The 18,598-nt window shown below is 38.4% G+C and overlaps 2 protein-coding genes across 2 annotated transcripts; both read left to right on the top strand.

The window, feature by feature from the left end:
* The first annotated feature begins 1,160 nt into the window (after positions 1 to 1,160).
* On the top strand, positions 1,161 to 10,232 carry nqo1 (NAD(P)H dehydrogenase, quinone 1). Its single transcript, XM_084722772.1, has 6 exons — positions 1,161 to 1,349; positions 5,095 to 5,271; positions 5,558 to 5,688; positions 7,090 to 7,203; positions 7,695 to 7,796; positions 9,764 to 10,232. The coding sequence occupies exons 1-6, from the start codon at positions 1,346 to 1,348 to the stop codon at positions 10,103 to 10,105; spliced, it is 870 nt and encodes a 289-aa protein (XP_084578898.1). The 5' UTR covers positions 1,161 to 1,345; the 3' UTR covers positions 10,106 to 10,232.
* A 1,040-nt stretch (positions 10,233 to 11,272) lies between these two features.
* LOC146332500 (gamma-aminobutyric acid receptor-associated protein-like 2) lies at positions 11,273 to 18,200 on the top strand. The gene is made up of 4 exons (XM_084722643.1): positions 11,273 to 11,500; positions 14,175 to 14,230; positions 14,333 to 14,505; positions 18,014 to 18,200. Exons 1-4 carry the CDS (start codon positions 11,467 to 11,469, stop codon positions 18,102 to 18,104), a joined length of 354 nt encoding a protein of 117 aa, XP_084578769.1. The 5' UTR covers positions 11,273 to 11,466; the 3' UTR covers positions 18,105 to 18,200.
* The last annotated feature ends 398 nt before the right edge of the window (positions 18,201 to 18,598 follow it).

Here is an 18,598-nt window from a genome sequence, read left to right as displayed (position 1 = left end):
ATTAACCGGCGAGCCATAGTCAGGAAACAAAGTTAAGAAACCAATAATAGATATAACGATGGCACGATTGAAAGATGCATACCAACAGCAGCCTGCAGAAAACTCTATATTGTACACACGTGTCAGTTTTCCTTTGATATGTGTGAATATTCCTGTATTTGTTTTCCATCAACACCATGCAGAAGCACTACAGTATGTCTATGCACAGTGGGTGTGGATGTGCAAAGTGGGATTAAACTTAAGCAGTAAAATTGTCTTGTGGCATTAAATGTACAGTTTGCCCACAAAAACACTGCAGAGGTCCATGAAGTTTCTGTGTCTTGACTCCCAGCTGCTGGGTGAAGCGAAGGAAAGTCTGTGGGATTAAACCGGAGCAGAGTGAGAGGTTAAAGAGGTTAAAAAAAAACATGAATAAAATACATTTTCACTGTGTTTTTATTGGGCACCAGCCCAAAATATGATCTCACTGGAACTACACTGTAGAAATAGTCCTTTCATAAACCCAATTATAAATGTAGCAGTTCCAGATGTGTTGAAATAGTTTTACATGTTAAGACATGCACCTTGTGGTGGGATTGTTTTTGCCAAAAACTACTTCCAAAGTCAAGGATGAACTTTCAGTCTTAACATTAACTCTAGTGTTTTTATTTTCATTTTCAAATATTTGTGAGAAAAAGTAAATTATCTACTATTAAGCCAGTGAGCAAGATTTCACCTGTTTTCCTCCAACTCTTCTCCACTAAATATTATTTGTATTATATTATATCATAATCTTCCCTGTAAAGTGTGTGAAAAGTCATCTCAGCGACTCTGACAGTCGGTCATTAAAGCCTGTTAAAGGAAAGAAGCTGGTGACAGGTGACGTTAAACTTGGGGACTCGACCGAGCGTCTTAGGCTCGACACCTTCGTCCACTTTTCTTTTAACGAGGTGAAATTAAGCCGGATTAAAGCGTTTATTAAGCCACATGACCCTGAAGGATAATCCCTTGAAAGTGACCCAAACATTCTTTTCCAGGCCAAATGAAACCAATCTTATTCCCCTGACATCACACACACACATGCACGCACGCACACACACACACACACACACACACACACACACACACACACACCTCCCTTTACAAACTTTGAACCGGTCCTACAGTCTGGCAGCAGGCTCTTTTTTTTTTTCTTCCTCCGGTGTGTAGTCGTGATTTACAGACACATTTTGCTCCATCTGATATCTAATCTAACCATGTTTCTCACGCAAAGAAATCCAGCAGGTCTATAAGAGCCACCGTGCCACCAGGAACCAGCTCTACACGGCGGACAGGACCCAGCAGACAGTCACACAGACAGGCAGGCATGGGTAAGACTCATTTATTGCCTCCTCTTCTTATCAACCTGTTTCTCTGCTGCTGCTCTGACACACAAACCAAACTCTGTACAGATTTTACTCGATTTAAGCCATTTAAGTTCCTGTGGTTGGTAAACAAGTAGAAAAGGCGTAGCGGTTTGTTTATTTTGAAGTAAAAGTGTCTGTGTTACACTTTTAGGACTGGAAAAACTACATACTTGTGTCAGGGGAAACCACCGTGGTTTAATTATCAGTGTGTGGCGACTTAATCATTTCAAATTTTCAGAATAAATAGGCCCAATGTTTCGTGTCAGATCAACAGATATAAACACAGTTGATGAAAAATGAAACAAAAATACTAAAAACAATCAAAAGGTTAAAAACTACACATGGAACTGGTAACAAAAATATTAAATAATAACTAAAAACGTGAAAACAACAATCTAAAAGCATACAGTAAAATGTGAATAAAGCTCTGTGGAAAATTTAATTGCATTTAATGTGTCATTGTTGTTGCTGACGCCCTGCGTTTCGTCTTGTCAGACATGTTTCTCTGCTCTTTAACTGTCATTGTTCAATAATCAGCTGTCTGTCCGGTGAATCCTCCTCCATCTGTTGTCCCTGATCATTACCTCTGATTACCTTAAAGGAATGTTGACTGTTGTCTGAGTCACAGAGAAGTGGTATATGTATCACCTGAAAGATTCATTTAAAATGCAGCGCTGTGTGTCAAATTTTTCTTGTCATAAATCTGTTCAAAACATTTTGAAAGTTACAGTCTCCTAGGCATTTCTTGGAGTCAGTAGTGGTGTTTCTTATTATTTTTTTTTAATTATTTAAATGTCATCTTACAGGGCAACTGGATAAAATTCAGCTTGGTGGCTAAGAGTTGCATGTTAGGAAATTTGCACTATCAGCATAATTAGCTCATTATCAGGTAAAATAAAGATGAAACTCAGAAATCGTCACAGACTTTCCAGAGTAAGTTAACAAACTGCAGACTGCAAATAAAATACAACATAAGAATTATTTTATTAGCATATTAATCATTAATAACACCATGTTGTTAACTTGCTATTTGTTATGTCAGGTTTGTTGTCTCTTTCAGCCTCACAGCAGCAGAGATGAAAAAGAATGGTAAAAAAAAAAAAAAAAAAAAGGCAAAACAGTAAAAAGGATGTAGATACTAACAATACTAGTCCTACTGTGAGAACAGGATACATAATATGTGTAGTAAAGTGTAAACTGAAGTATAAACTGTTAAAAGTAAAGTGAAGAACAGTGCAAACAGGGTGATGGACTTGTAGACAGTCTGCATAAATTACATGGAGGTATGAAATGTGCAAAACTGCAAAAAATCTTTTTAAATAAGGCAGTACAAACAAACTCTGAGAAACTCTGGGTGTCATACAGGCCTTATAAAGGTTTCCAGTAGAGTACAGGGGATTAGAACATTATGAATGAAGTATACGAAGGCCGTTCCCATGATGCTCTCCTATGTTTCATGAGTAATTGTAGCAGTTTTGGGGTTGATACCATTTATTACACAGATTACCCTGGAAGGAGGCGTGGCCTTGTTGACTGGGGCTGGACGATCTGTTAGGTCTGATGTATTGACTTCTGATATTGGAGCATGTGATGCCAAACAAATTTACGTGCGACCAAACAATAAAGGTCTTTCTTATCTTATCACATAGCGTGCAGCGTGCTCTGCAAGCTTTGTGAAAACACAGGTCATGATACATGTTAAGCCGACTGAAGAGTGTTTTCTTTCTCAGCGAAGAGCACAACAAAGAAGGGAGGTCCACACACTAACAGCTTAATACACGCATGAGTAATTTCTTAAAGATAACTCAGAATAAGGAAACTAATGGTTAAGTCAGCACTCAGTGGTGTGGTGAGGGTGTTTGGTGCTGCCAGAAGTTATGTGTAAAAGGGAACCGAGGCCAAACTGAACACAGTCAGACCAAACAAAATCAGGGTGGGTGCCAGCAGGGAGAGACGGAGCCATGTTTGATTCTCAAAGCTTTTAAAGGCCCCGGCGCAGGAGAGAGCGAACTCCCACCGAGGAGGGAGGGGCCGAGCAATCTGGGAGGATCTGGAGGAGAAAGCAGAGGCAGGAAGGCAGGAAAACATACTGACCTCCCTCTACATGCACATACTGCACCTCCTCCTCCGCGTGTAAATGAAGTAATCAGTTACTATTCCTTAATGTGTGTGTGTGTTTGTTTACAATCCATAGAACACTTGTGTTATTTGTATGTTGTTGGTCATTGTTACTTTTAATATATGTAGGGTTTCAAGCAGCATCACTCTTCTTCTTCTTCTCCTTATTTTTCTCCCCTGGTGTTTGTGCAGCAAAAACTGTTGTTGATCTGAAGTTATCAAAGCCAATCAATTTTTTATCAGAGTGGCTAATTTTAAAAAATCCGTAATAACTCTTGAATGCAATGAGATATCAAGGTGAAAATCAAGACGTGTTTAGGATTGGACGCTAAGCTAATGAATTTAAATGCATTGCATTTCACCTCTAGGGGGCACCACTAATGTGAAAAGTTAATATCTCATAATTGGCTGCATGGATTCGTACAAAAATGATTTTGCATGTCCTTTGATCTGTGCAGCCGTACGTCCTACAGAGCAGAAATTTGTTCTGAATTGTGACCAAAGTTTGTCTCACTGCAACCTGAGGTCAATTCAAACGTCCATCACTCTATATTTTTATAAGTAGGCAAAATAAATTAACATCTGTATCTCCAAAAGTCTTCAATCAAATGTGACTAACTGTGTTCAGATCAAACAGTGGGTCTGCAGTGGTATTTAATATCTGGCTGTAATTTGTACTGTATGTACAACATTTTCTTTTTCGCTCAGTGTTTGATGAAACGTCACCAAAATATTTGACAAAACACCTGAAAGCAGCAGAATGATGTGTATTTTTTGTTAAGAAGGTGTTAAGAAACCACGTCTCCCCATGTGTCACAGTCTGTAAGTCGCCTTCTCTGAGGATCCGAAGGTCAAATGTTCAAATCTCACTCGCCAACAATGTGACAACTTCTGCATGTCGTGTGTCTCATCAATGCTTGTTTCTTACAAGCATCCAAATATTTGCAGTCTGCCAGAACCCTGTTTCTTGCAGCTATATTTACATTAAACATATTTTGTAATATTTTAAATAACTGTTTTTTTTTGTTTTTTCTTTGTCCATCTGTGTCGTCATTGTGTTTAGCTGCATGCCAGTTTCTATCTTCCTGTAAACTGAAAACTTAACAGAGCTGCTAGCCTTGCTGTGGACACTGTTTAGGCTGGTGAATCCTGGTTTAATCTTAAATAATGCTGCAAACTTTATTTTAATTTGCCTAAAGTTTATTTAATTTAAGTTTCCATCAATAAACTTGGCTTTATTAAACAGAGATTTGTTTTTAATTGTTCAACAGAGCTCTGCTTAATTTTAAATCTGGATTTACTCATTTTAAAACTAGTTTTACAAAACTAAACCTGACTAGATCTACTCTTAGATTAAATTAATCTTGGTTGGTGCAACTCAGTCTCAGTCTTGTTAAACCGAAGCTGTTAGTTTCAACTTCTAGGCTTCTTTACTAAGTGCGGTTTATTAGAAAGTGGCATAAAAAATAGTCCACTACATGCAAGTTTGCTGAAAAACACAATAACGTGTGTGTGTGTATGTGTGTGTGTGTGTGTGTGTGTGTGTGTGTGTGTGTGTGTGTGTGTGTGTGTGTGTGTGTGTGTGTGACAGCTCAGAAGACGCAGAAGACAGTTCTGATCGTGTACGCCCACCAGAGTCTGGGTTCGTTCAACGCAGCGGTACGTGATGTGGCGATGGAAGAGCTGTCGGCGCAGGGCTACAGGGTCATCGTGTCTGACCTGTACGCCATGAACTTCAGAGCCAGTACCACGCAGGATGACATCATCGGTGACTCAATATTTTTTTTTAAATAATGTTTTGAGTTTATAAAATTCAAAGCTTTCAAAGTTCAAAGTTTATCTAAAGAAGCAACGAATTTGAGTTGCGCTCAAACAGGAGGAAAAAGTGCTTTTGTTGGGGACTATTTTCAGCGGTGAATTGATCCACATTTGTTGCTCTAGTGAGAATTTGGGGAAGAAGGATGGTGTGTGTTGGTCTTTTCATGGACAGAAAGAAAAATGTAGAATATCAGCAGAGTTATATTTGAAGTTCTGACAGAGTTTGCCGTGTCCAGGTGATCTGAAGAGTCCAGAGCTCTTCCAGTACGGAGAGGAGACGATGCACGCCTGGCTGGAGGGTCGCCTCAGGGAAGACATCGTAGCAGAGCAGCGCAAAGTAGAGGAGGCCGAGCTCATCATCTTCCAGGTCAGAGGTCACTCACATCGCCAGTTTGTCCCATTTTTTATTTTGTGATGAAAGCACTGTGAGCCAATCAAGTTTTTTTTTTTTTTTTCATGTTTTTCTTAATTTATGTTTTTAAAAATCTGACTAAGAGCCGACTTTTGGTAGTTTATCCCTGAACAACCGTGATGACGTCACTCACACAAGACCACACCTGTACGTCTACACACCTTTAGACCACAGAATTAGACCAGGCCTTAAAGAACCAGTGTGTAGGATTTAATCGCCATGAGGCTGCAGACTCGTGAAAGAGGAGTTGCTCGTTCTCAGGTAATAAAAACACAATTATTATTTTCAGGTGATTATACACTAATATAAACATACTTAAATCTTATACATTTGACCTTTAAACAGGGTTCTTATACTATAATACTGCAGCTTTTTATTAAATGATAAGGCAAAGAAGCTTTATTTATATAGTAAATTTCAGACACAGAGGTAATTAAAAATGTTTTATAGGCAACGAAGAGTATTAAAATGACATTTAAAAACAGTGACCAATATAAATCATAATAAAATCATTTAAGATCTAATAAAATGAAATGTTACAAATCAGATCAAATGACATAATTAGAGTTATAGGGCACTAATAAGTTTTACATTTCTCCCTCCCTCAAAAAACTATTAACAACACAACAATAAGCCGCACTTATACACTGACACCATGAACACACACACTGTTGTTAATTTTGACTCAGACCCACACACACCATCCTGCTGCCACATATACTCACTACAGCACCAAGTGTGGATTAATCCGCCGCTTAAAATAGTCCCCAGTTATTCCTGTTTGACTAACGTTTGATGAAAAACTACAGTGACCAGCTTCTTTAAGAATTATTGAACATCTTTTGAAAATGTAATGAAGTATTTGTGGGGTGTTTTTAAAGATTTCCGTCTTCAGTAGGAACCAGTGAGGCTGAAGCTGTAAACCACACACACAGAGTAGGAAGTGAAGAAAGAGGAAAGAGGAGAGACGGACAAACCACAGTGTTGGTTTTGGTCATTTAATCTGATTTGTCAACATTAAGAAAATATAATAACAACAGCAAATTTATCCTTTAAACCTGAAGTAAATCTATAGCATATAATTTTAAATACAGATTACAGATTCAAATTAGCCTCCTTACAAATATATAAAATTAGTGTACTTATAAAAAAATTTAATTAATTGATTTATTTGGTTTTATTCTGTCATGAAATGATATGTACCATACCTTACACACTTTCAAATATGTACGCATAACCCGAAACAAAGAGCACAGCAACAACAAAAGGAAAAGAAAATAAAGTAACTGAAAGGGACTAAAACAAACTATAAAAACATAAATATCAGTATGTGACGTGTTGTGTGTCCTCTTGCAGTTTCCTCTGTACTGGTTCAGTGTTCCTGCCATCATGAAGGGATGGATGGACAGAGTGTTGACACAAGGCTTCGCTTTCTCTCTGGAGAAGATGTACAATAACGGAATATTCAAGGTCAGTCTCTCTCAGCTGGACAGTATGTAAGGTATAATGTACAGTGAGGAGGTCGTTATCATAAAATAAATCCTGACAGGATGATCCAGGACCCCAACGCAAAGCTCACTGTACATTATACCATACCAAAAAATATTTGGTACACTTATGTGACACAAAATATCAATTTTAAAATGATTTTATAGCTTTATTTTGCAATAATGACCTGCTCAGTGTGCACCATCCTGCGTGTTACAGGGTTCTGTACAAAAACAAATCAATAATTTGACAAAAATGATTTTAGTGATTTAACAAAGATCTTATTACTTCTCCAGAGTCTATGATCAGAAGCTTTTCAGATTTAACAGAACGCTGTAACGGACCAACGAGAATCAAGTGTTCAACAAAGCTGTGTGAAAAATCCCAGTAAAACACTGACAGGAACCGTTTTACTGTACGACGACTGCTTTTACCTTTGATTCTAGTTTGTTTATTTTTGTGTTTCCGTGAAGCACAAGAAAGCGATGTTGTCCTTCACAACTGGAGCAACACAGACGATGTTCAGACCTGATGGGATCAACGGAGACATCAACGTCACGCTGTGGCCTCTACAGGTGAGGGAACACACACACACACACACACACACACACACACACACACACACACACACACACACACACACACACTATATACACACCTATACATGGACTAGGAATCAGGAAGAAGTCATTTTTATTTTATTTATTTTTATTTATAGACCACATTTCATGAAACAGACACAACATTCTGTCCTGGGTGAGGAGGATGAAGCACAACAAGACAGAATATAACCTGCATGAAAACAAGAGTTACATAAAAGAACAATTCACCACATACAAGACAGTTAGAGAATAAAACATAAATGCATCGGGATACCAAAAGGTATTTCACAATAATATGATAAATTAAAAAGCATAAACACATTAGTTGTTAGGAAAAGAGATTCTGTCTCTGGGGGTTTTGAAGAATTTTGAGTTGAGATTTAAAGGCAGACACAGGATTAACCAGAGGTAAAGTCAGACTCAAGGCACAAATTTGATGATTTTATACTCAACTTGAGAACCTCGTTCAAAATTTTAAGTTGCAGATAGAGCAGTAAGTCGAGGCTCTGTTGTTAAAATGACATTACATTTGGTGGCGAACACATTATGACTTGTTTCAGAGTGGAAACTCAAAGTTTAGGACTCGGGGCCTTTCTGTCTTGACTTGGGATTTGAGTGCATCGTGCCTGTGGAGAACAATGATCCCACGTCTGTTATTAACTAATCTGATCTTGACCGGACGGCTTTTCCTGAGCTGAGGAGCCAACACTTTTTTTCAGTCTGGAACAAATAAAGTGTTCAAACTGACACATCCGAGACCTCGTAAGGCAGACGCGCCAAACTCAGTTCCATCCAGGGCCGATTCAGCATTATAGTTGTCCTCAAAGGGCCGGTTCTAAATGTAAGACTATATAAATGAATACATGTATTATACAATTTACTTAAAAGAGACAAATTGGCTTGTTTCCATTAAGCACAAATGTGTATTTGCTTTCACATCTCTCATGAAATTGCCTTCCTCTGCGTCAGCGTTTCTTTTCTGGGACATTTTGTGAGTCTGCTACTGTTAACGGGGCAAAGCTCGGGGGTTACTGGTTGGAGGGGAGTGTGGCTGTGAGGTGAGCAGGCAGGCAGGCGGGAGGGTTGGCGGGCTGTGATCTTCAGGCACAGGGAAAAACAGGATTAGTTTCAAAGGAAGACACAAAGCAGATTTAAATCCAAAACTCGAGGGCCTGAAGCATGAAGCTGAAACACTGATCTGGTGAGCGCTGGAGAGAAGCACTGGTATGGGAAATGACCGAACGAGTTTTCAGACGCGACACTGAAATTTTCTGAACATCGATGCGTCAGTAGATGCATTGATGATATTTGTGTGATCCAAGCAGACCCGCCCAGCATCACGTAAACAAACTAAACACACCAGACAGCAGTGAAGTGTTTGCAGGTTTTATCGATGTTGCACGTTTTGAATGTTTGGTTTTGCCAACTATGATCCTGCATCCTGATGGCAAACTGCAACAGCCCACAGGCTGTTTAGTTAACAAGCTCACAAGCTAACAGCTAGCACCACCTTCCATATAACGGCTGTATCAGTGGCTAAAGCTGTTAGCCAATGTTAACGTAATTGTTTTGCTGCTGTTGGTACAACCTCTGCTTCTTTTCTACCACCACAGTGCAGTGTGGTGTGTGGCAGAAATAAAAAGGTGCATCATCTGTTCACTGGAATTTGCTGTGCATTGTGGGTATTTTGTAGTGGACTATAGAGACCCTTTTACAGCCGACGTCATCAAACGCTGCATGTGCATTTTGGCAACAGAAGTAGTGTTTTCCTCCAGTTATCCAGGCGTTGTTATTTGATGACCTGGGAATGAGGAAAGGCTGGTTACACTCATACCTCTCTCCTCATGTTATCATCAAAATAATCTAAAAGCCGTCTTAACTTTTCTCTGACTGTTGTTGACCTGTATCTCTCTAATCCCTCTGTCTCTTGTTCCTTTCAGAACGGCACTCTGCACTTCTGTGGATTTCAGGTTCTTCCTCCTCAGATATTCTGGAGTCCGGCTCACTGTCCCCCCGCCGTGCGAACGGCAATGCTGGACGGGTGGCGAGCCCGACTAAAAGGACTGCTGGCAGAGAAGCCTTTGACCTTTGCCCCCTGCGAGCTGTTTGACCTCAGCTTCCAAGGGGGGTTCATGCTGCAGCCCAATGTGAAAGAGGAGCGAGAGTCGCAGCCCTACGGCCTCACCACCGGACACCATCTGGGGAAACCGCTGCCGCCTGACAACCAGATCACAGCTCAGTGTGCCAGAGAAAGTAGTGCCAAACAAGACTGCAGGAAATAGGACCTTCTCTTCCCTCATGTGCCTTAAAACCCATTCATATATAATATCGCTTTAATATCAAAATATGGAATTTTATAGATGCTTCATGTTGACTGAAGCTGAAATAAAACTCTGTGGATAACTATGACTTGCATTTATTTTTATTTAGAAAATGATTTGCATACACACCAAACTGAGGCCAAAGGCTAAACTAAACTTCCCAGTGATGAACAGCAACATATAGTTTCGATGTACTTATATGCTGGTTTAGTATATCCATTCTCAAGTTTAGTACATTTTTGCTGATAATACCTGTGTACTTTTACTTCAATAACATTTTGAATTCAGGACATTCTGTATTTCTACTTTATGTTTGTTATTTCTATATATTCTCTACATAAGACACCTCTCCCTCCCCCCTCTGCTGCTCTACCCAAAGGTTTTTCCTCTTTTTATGCATTAAAATGTTTTTGGGGGCATTCTTAGTCATTTAAATAAACAACAACCCCATGACAAACAGGATAATATACAGCGAGCAGGTCACTGTTGTGAAAGACATAAAAATTATTTTAAAAATTACATTTTGTGTCACATGAATGTGTGACAATTTTAGTTAAGTAATCATGCAATAAATGGGATAATTCAAGAACCTTCCGCTTCACGCTGGGGTCCTGCATCATCCTTTTGGGAGTTATTTCACTCTAATGACCTGCTCACTGTACAGGAAAGATGAGTTATGGTCCTTTCAATATTTATTATTTTAATATAAGTAATGTTGTTTGTTAACTGGCCCTTGGCCTCTTGTCATCGTTCAAAAGGCCCAATGGTAAAGAAAGTCGAGTACCCCTGTGCAAGGGGTCCTAAACCTGAGAAAAAAACAAGAACTTCTTCCTGAGGATATGGTTATGTTTATGTTCTTGACAGGGCAGGAACAGTAGTAAGTACCAAATGTGACTAGCAGGGAACCACGTTAAAAGGTTGTCATGTAGAATGCGCATTTTTACTGTGAATGTTGAATTTTAAACAATAACTCATCAATGAATACGATAATGTAGACATGAATGCATTTGATTTCAGCAAGTTCAAGTACGAAAAGTCCTTTCGTCTCGTTTGGTTCCGGTCGCTCACCCCTCCTCTCTGCAGCGGCATGGACCGGTCCTGCAGTGACGTCACCACTGGGGCCGTCTTAGCAGGCTGATAGTGAGGAGGAGGTTGTTGTTTGTTGTTTTGCTGAACCGTTGAGGGCTGCTGTGTCGTTCCTACTGTCATTAAAGAGTTTTAACTAACAGTAGACGTTAAAGAAAGATATTTCAACCCTTAAATTAACCCTGAGTCGTGTTTAATCTGCCGCATCGAGCGAAAAGAGCCCGGACACGGCAAACATGAAATGGATGTTCAAAGAGGATCACTCGTTGGGTAAGGGAGGAGGAGGGAGGTGATATTTTGATGAAGAGTGATAAAAATGTCTACGCAGATTAATTTTTCAAGTGAAACCCTTTATGTTAGGCCAAGGGTAGCCGAATTAAGGTTTTAACTGATAGAAAATGCCACATTAAAATATGTCGGGCTCTCAGACTGGCCTGTCCTTCAGGCTTTTGTTTAGAGAGGAGAGGCTCTGGTTTTTAGCTAGCTGTATCCACACATGAAATAAAGCTGTAAAATACTGATGTCAGCTGATGTAAAAGTCAGATACCTTTTGTTTAACTTGAAATTAATGTGTTGTGTCGGTGTAGGTAAAGAAATGATCGCGTCTTTGTTCTTATTGGCACCCGTCGACGACCTGGTTTTAGGCTGATGGAGGATATTGACACATTAAGCTGCTAAGCCTCCATTCTGCCTTCAGTTACAGTAAACAGCTGCTTAATACAGCTGTGATCTGCCTGTTTACACAGCTAAACATGGTGTTTTACCTTTTCTACACTTGTCATAAATTAGAGGCCTTAGAGGCGTCAACAAGACGGAAATAAAGTTATTTTGGCAGAAGAGTTACAGGCCTGCAGGCTGGTTTTTACATCAGATCTTTAAGTCTTTTAATATGTGATGATATGATATATTATGTACCTGCAAATTAGTATTTTGTTAGTAAATCAACCTAATGAGTACATTAAATTGACAAAAATAAAGACAAAACACCTGACAAATAGAGGCCAAAGTGGTTCCTTAAAGGGACAGTTCACCCCCAAATCAGACAGCCTTATTTTTCCTCTCACCTGAAGTATTATTTATCTCTGTTTATTATGTTTTGGTGTGAGTTGCCAAGTTACAGTTGGCAAGTGTAGATCGGTAGGAAGAAAAAGAAACTATGCACAATAAGGTCTGTGGATTATCTTGAGTAACTGAGTCATGATTTCTTGAACGAGACGTTACTGTTGAGTTCTTTAAAAGTTCTTGGCACTTCAAGCACAGCAAGCCAAGTGCCATTCAGTTGCATTATACTGGAGAGAAGGCAAACATCTCTACGGTCGATATCTCCAAAATTCTGCAACTCGCACTGAAACAATCTAGATGGATAAATAGCACTACAGGTAGAAGGAAAAATATGTGTTTGATTTTGAAGTGAACTTTCCCTTTAAAAAGATGCTTCAGTGCTCAGTTTATTTGTTAAGAAGCAAAGCTGATGCGTGACTGTTGAGAAATAATTTGGCCTTTACAGGTGTCACACTTCTAAAAGTGAAAAACAAGCAATTGGCCTCTTTCCAACACATTGTTATTGTTAGTGGCAGTCGTAAGACTACATTACCCATAAACCCTCTGCTTCCTGTGACAAGGAGGATGTCCTTAATTCAGACAGTCACTGCATCCTCGCTTCATACTGCACTCTACTTCTATAACTGTGTGCAACTATCAATAATTTTCATATTTAATAATAATTAATTGATTATTTTTAATCACTTATTGGTAGGTTGGTAATAAAATAAGAGGGATTTTTAAAACAGAAGCTCATTCCAGTTTTTCCAGAGCTTAAGGTGAATTCAAATGCCTTTTTATTTAACCAAGGGACCAAAATACAAAAATAGTCAATTTACAGTAAATCAAAACAGAGAAAAGCAGCAAATCCTCAGTTTTAAGAAGTTTGAAAATATATGTGGTATTTTTCATCGATAAATGACTTTTAGAATGAATTGTCAATTAATTAATCCTTTCAGCCGAGGCAGAAACAAATAAAAAAAAAAAAAAAAAATCAAATAATCAAGTGATCTTTAATTCTGAGGAAATTCAGATGTTACAGCCCTTAAAAAGTACAGGTGGAAAAGGAGAGGCTGATAAATGGAAGAATAAAAGATCAAGTAAAAATTGAATTTTAAAAAAATCTTTATATAGATAAGACAAGTATACACACAAACTATTTACACATTAGTCATTACATAAATGAATAAATACATCATTATGTAATTTATTGTGTAATTGTCATTGATAGATAAGTACATTAATTAATATACAAATATGTAAATATATGCATAAATGATTATATAAATTCTAATGAATAAAAGTTCATAAACATTTATGTATATATCATGTCTCACCTAATTTGTGATGTATTTATTCATTGTGACAATTAAGAATTAAATTATATAATTGCTTTCAGCATTAAAACCTGTCTTATTCATTTAATCATTTAGTATATAAAATTAAGTTAAGAGGCATGATATATAGGGAGTAATTCAGATAATCGGACTTTAAAGTGATGCCTCAAACCTCATGACTTTGATCAGCAAAACAGTCCTTGTTTTATATCCGTTTTAATTTGATTGATAATTAAGATAAAAAATAAACATAAAGTGACAGAATCTTTTTTCTGTAAAATAATAATCCTCTGGTTTCAGCAGGAATGCAGCGTCGAGGCTGCTCTGCTGTTTATGTGCTGATGTTTTATTCATGAGCCAGTTCTGCACATTCACCTTTTAAGTGACTGGACTGATGGTTGCTGTGGTTCAGCTGGTCTCAGTGCGTCTTAATCCAGACGTCACGTATTGATTTTTGTCCATCACCAGTTTGTCTCTCGTGTCTGTACAGAAGAGGAAGTCTTAGTGTTTCTGTTGTGGGAAACATCACGTAATAATTAACATGAATGTTGCTTTTGGTTTCCCAGAACATCGATGCATAGAGTCAGCCAAAATCCGCAACAAGTACCCTGACAGGGTCCCGGTGAGTGAATTTAAGCTCCTGTGATATTACAGTGGATTTACAGGATGTTTAAAATTAATGTATAATCATGTCTGTGGCGTCTCTCTGTGTGTGTCCTGTCAGGTGATTGTGGAGAAAGTGTCCGGCTCACAGATTGTGGACATCGACAAGAGGAAGTACCTGGTCCCATCCGACATCACAGTGGCTCAGTTCATGTGGATCATCAGGAAACGCATCCAGCTGCCCTCAGAGAAGGCCATCTTCCTGTTCGTGGACAAGACGGTGCCTCAGTCCAGGTGAGGCGCGGCACTCTGAGGGGAGGAGTTTAATCAGTGCAGAGGTTCACACGATTAGAAATATGCCTAAGTCTGAAGATACTCCTTGAAAAATGCTTGATTTTTAACAGAATCTGGTGTTTCATCTCTGAACAGTCCCACAAAAAAATCATGATCAAAATGTGCAATGAAGGTTAATATGAACACCTGGTAAAATAAATAAACTGACAATAATACAGCGATTGATCAGGATATAAAGGACTTTGCCATCGCAGTTATAATGATAATTTAGATGTGATGATGAAGGCTTTGAAATTCTGGAAATGTTTGGTCTAAGTATCTTTAAAGTGCTTGAATTTTACTTTTAAAAAAAGAATTATGAACCCAAAATGTGAACAGTAATTAAAGTAAAGTAGGGCTGCAACTAACTATTATTTTCATCATCAGTTAATCTGTTGATTATTTTTGTGGTTAATCAAGTAGTTCTTTGGTCCATAAAATGTCAGAAAATGTTGAAAAATGGTGACTCATGTCCAAGATGATGTCCACACATGTCTTGTTTTGTCCACAACCCAAAGATACCCAGTTTACTGTCAGGGAGGAGTAACGAAACCAGGAAATATTTACATTTGAGAAGCTGAAATCAGAGACAATTGACTTTTTTATTCAATAGGCAAATATTAATCAATTAATAGAGAAAATGATCAGCCTAATCAATGATGAAAATGATCAATAGTTGCAGCTCTTGTGAGGATCATTACAGATCATCGCAAATAAAAAGAGTCGCTGTACGAAACTGACTGTAACTTAATAACATCACAAGCTTTTCTCTCTAATCGGTGGCACCAGATTTGAATTAACTTTTAAAGTTCAGAATCTTTCTCTGTTTTTAAATTCATTTAGTTTGTAATTCAAATGTTCCAGCACCTTTGAACTCACTTTGAAGTTAATAAAAAGTGCAGATAGAAGTGTGTTGCTTATAGAAAATGCACACAGTTGTTTATGAAGGCTGGTCCAGTTCAGGTCTGATTCAGTTAACCAGATAAAGGTGCAGTCAAATCACATTTATGGCTCGTATGAACAGGAACACTGTTTAATTTCAGATGCTGTAACACTCTGGACAAAGTGACTCTGTCCCGTTTTAATTTCCTGTGCAGCCTCTTATCTTAAGTATTTCATTTTCATGGAGGAGTGTAGACGTGATGTCGGCGCTCCTGATGAGGTCCGTTTAAGAAAAACTAACATTCATTAAGGAGCTAAAGTAAGAAAATGTAGGGCAGACAGAGGGGCTGGTTTTTTTGTTTTTCACTGAGTAGACAGCTGGAAAATATTAGCTAGTGAATGAAATGAAAAAAAAAACAAAACCTCCAAATAATGCCAGACGTCACACGTTAATGTGTTGTCAGGACTGCGTGTTTCGGCTGATTCAGCAGTAGTTAGACCCGACACTCCTCTGTGACCAGACCGTCATTCCTCAGCACTCTCAGTCTGTATTTTTAGCTCCGTCACAGAAACCAAGTATGTCCAGTCGGTTAGTCACAGTAGTGAGAAATGTGGTTTCTTTTCTTTTTTTTTTTTGTGCCATGCTAGATGACCACATCTGGTGGAGAAACAGCTGTGTGGAAATCTATTCAGAAACTGATGAGCGTGTTCTCAGATTGCAGACAGCTGATGAGGCAGCTTTAAAAAAAAAAAACATGGAGTCTTGGTTTTGAATATTTCGCTCAGTGTAAACAATTAGCTGGAACGAGCTGGTACAGAATATGTGAGCTCCTTTCCCACCTCAAAGCTACTTAAAGGGATAGTTTGGGTTTTTTGAGGTGGATTAGCATCAGGAAGCAGCAGGAGCACCGCTGTAGGAAGCTAAGCAGCGTCCTGCTGAGGACAGAGTCAGCAGTAAGACGTATTTAAGTCACGTAAAAAATCTATTTATTAATCTATCTATTTAGAATATTTTCACCATTTTACCTTGCTGTCCAACAGCCTTTTGTAATGGGAAACTACAGCTCTATAAGCCAAATATCGCTCTTTCCAAAGCAACCAAACTCCATTGACAAAAACAGTCATTTTAACTCACAGAACACAGGAGTTGCTGGTCTGCTGCTGCTTCGATCGGTTAGTTAGTTTGTGTTGTTGTGTGACTTTGGTGAATCCAAACTAACCCATTAAAACGACGACATCACACAGTAACACAAGCAAATGAACAGATCGAGGCAGCGGTAGATCAGACACTCCTGTGCTCTCTGAGCTACAATTACTGATTTTGCCAATGGAATTTGGTTGGTTTGGAGAGAAGAATATTTTTGCCCATATAACGGCAGTTTCCAACTGCAAAAGTCTGCCTGACATCAAGAGTCAGAACTGTTCTTTGTTTTTGTTGTCATAGTGATGTTAGTTAGATTTGGTTCAGTTAGAACAGTGGAACATTAAATCATCCATCTTTGCTCTGAGCCTTTCTTACCCTCAGGTGTCCATAAATTTTAGGTCATATGAACTTATTTTTAAAATGCAAAAATGTGTAACCTGTCATGAGAAGCAGGTCGTCATCAGTTGTTGTTTTGGCTGAACAGCATCCCTAAAAAATTGAAAGTCGTCTAGAAAATCATCTCACTGATAATTATGTTTATACTAAACAATTTTCCTGTTCAGATTTACTGGAGACAATTTTATTTTGGTAGGTAAATATGAGCAGTTTATTAGCATCCTGTTATAGCTCGTATTAGCAGATAGTTTGACATTTTCAAGTGAGACATTTTTGCCCTGAATAAAGTCTCTAAATCTTTGAAAATATCTCTCAAATCCAGAGCTGCACTGATTAATCGATTGTTTAATTAATCACCAACTATTTTATGAATCAGTTTATCGGTTTGAGTCATGCTTTTAAGGAAAAAAGTTAAAATTCTCTGATTTCAGCTTCTTAAATATGATTTTTTTTTCTTTAGTCCTCTCTGACAGTAAACTGAATATCTTTGGATTGTGAGTAAAACAAGACAGTTGACGTCGTTTTAGGCTTTGGGAAACGCTGATGGACATTTTTCACCATTTTCTGACATCGTAAAACAAACAGCTATCGACTGATTAATCAAGAAAATAATCTGCCCATCAATCAATTATGAAAATAATAGTCAGCTGCAGCCACATCCTAATGTGAAGTTTCATAAACAGGAGGAAATAGTGCATTTGTTGGGGACTATTTGAAGCGGCGGATTAATCAACATTTGGTGATCTAGTGAGTATTTGTGGCAGCAGGACGGTGTGTGTGGGACTGCGTTCAAATAAACAGTGTGTGTTCATGGTGATGAAAAAACATGTCAGCCAGTGACACAGTGCGACGCAGTAATGAGTTTTTAATTGTTTTTGAACAAACGTGGAGCTCAGTGGCACCGAGGAAGAAGATCCAACAATACTTGTTAGTAGAATAATTTAATTTAAACAAAAAGAAAAGTACAGAATATGATTAGTTTTTTTCAGTGTCATTGATCAGCTGAGAGGATCAATATTAACATTTTTTTCTTCTCTGATGTTTCAGCATCACGATGGGGCAGCTGTACGAGAAAGAGAAGGACGAGGACGGCTTTTTATACGTGGCCTACAGCGGTGAGAACACCTTTGGTTTTTAAAACGAGAAGCCATGATCGAGACCGGCCCGACCCCGCGGCGGCACCACCGCCGCACGGCCACACCGACACCCACCCACATCTAATCACAGCCCTCACTCGGCCCCTGGAGAAAACCTCGGGAAGCCCCGGAGAGATTCAGTGAACGTACCAGAATGCTGGACTTGACTGCTCACCTGACTGGAGAACCATAAACGAGTGCACCGGTGTGTTTGTTCTGGCCCATGTTGCACCAGTTCTTTAAAGATTCATAGATTCAGTTGTGTATAGTGTGTTTCTTTGCAATTCTTATTTGTTTGACGATGTGATTTGAGTGTTTTAGGAGGAACTTTGATTTGTTTTTTTGTTTTTTTTTTGTTTTTATTTTCACATTTTAAATGATGTGTGTGAATGAGTTTTGCTTTTAGTTGTGCTTTCCTCTTTGAAGACAATATTTAAAAGAACTTTTAATTTAATTATTTGATTATTTGAATTGAATTAGGGTGACCTAACTAATA

This window comes from Lutjanus erythropterus, chromosome 1 (assembly GCF_056507025.1).
Source record: "Lutjanus erythropterus isolate fLutEry1 chromosome 1, fLutEry1.hap2, whole genome shotgun sequence".
NCBI lineage: Eukaryota > Metazoa > Chordata > Actinopteri > Lutjaniformes > Lutjanidae > Lutjanus > Lutjanus erythropterus.
The sequence above is the reverse complement of the archived record's forward strand: the minus strand, read 5'-3'. Positions and strand labels throughout refer to the sequence as shown.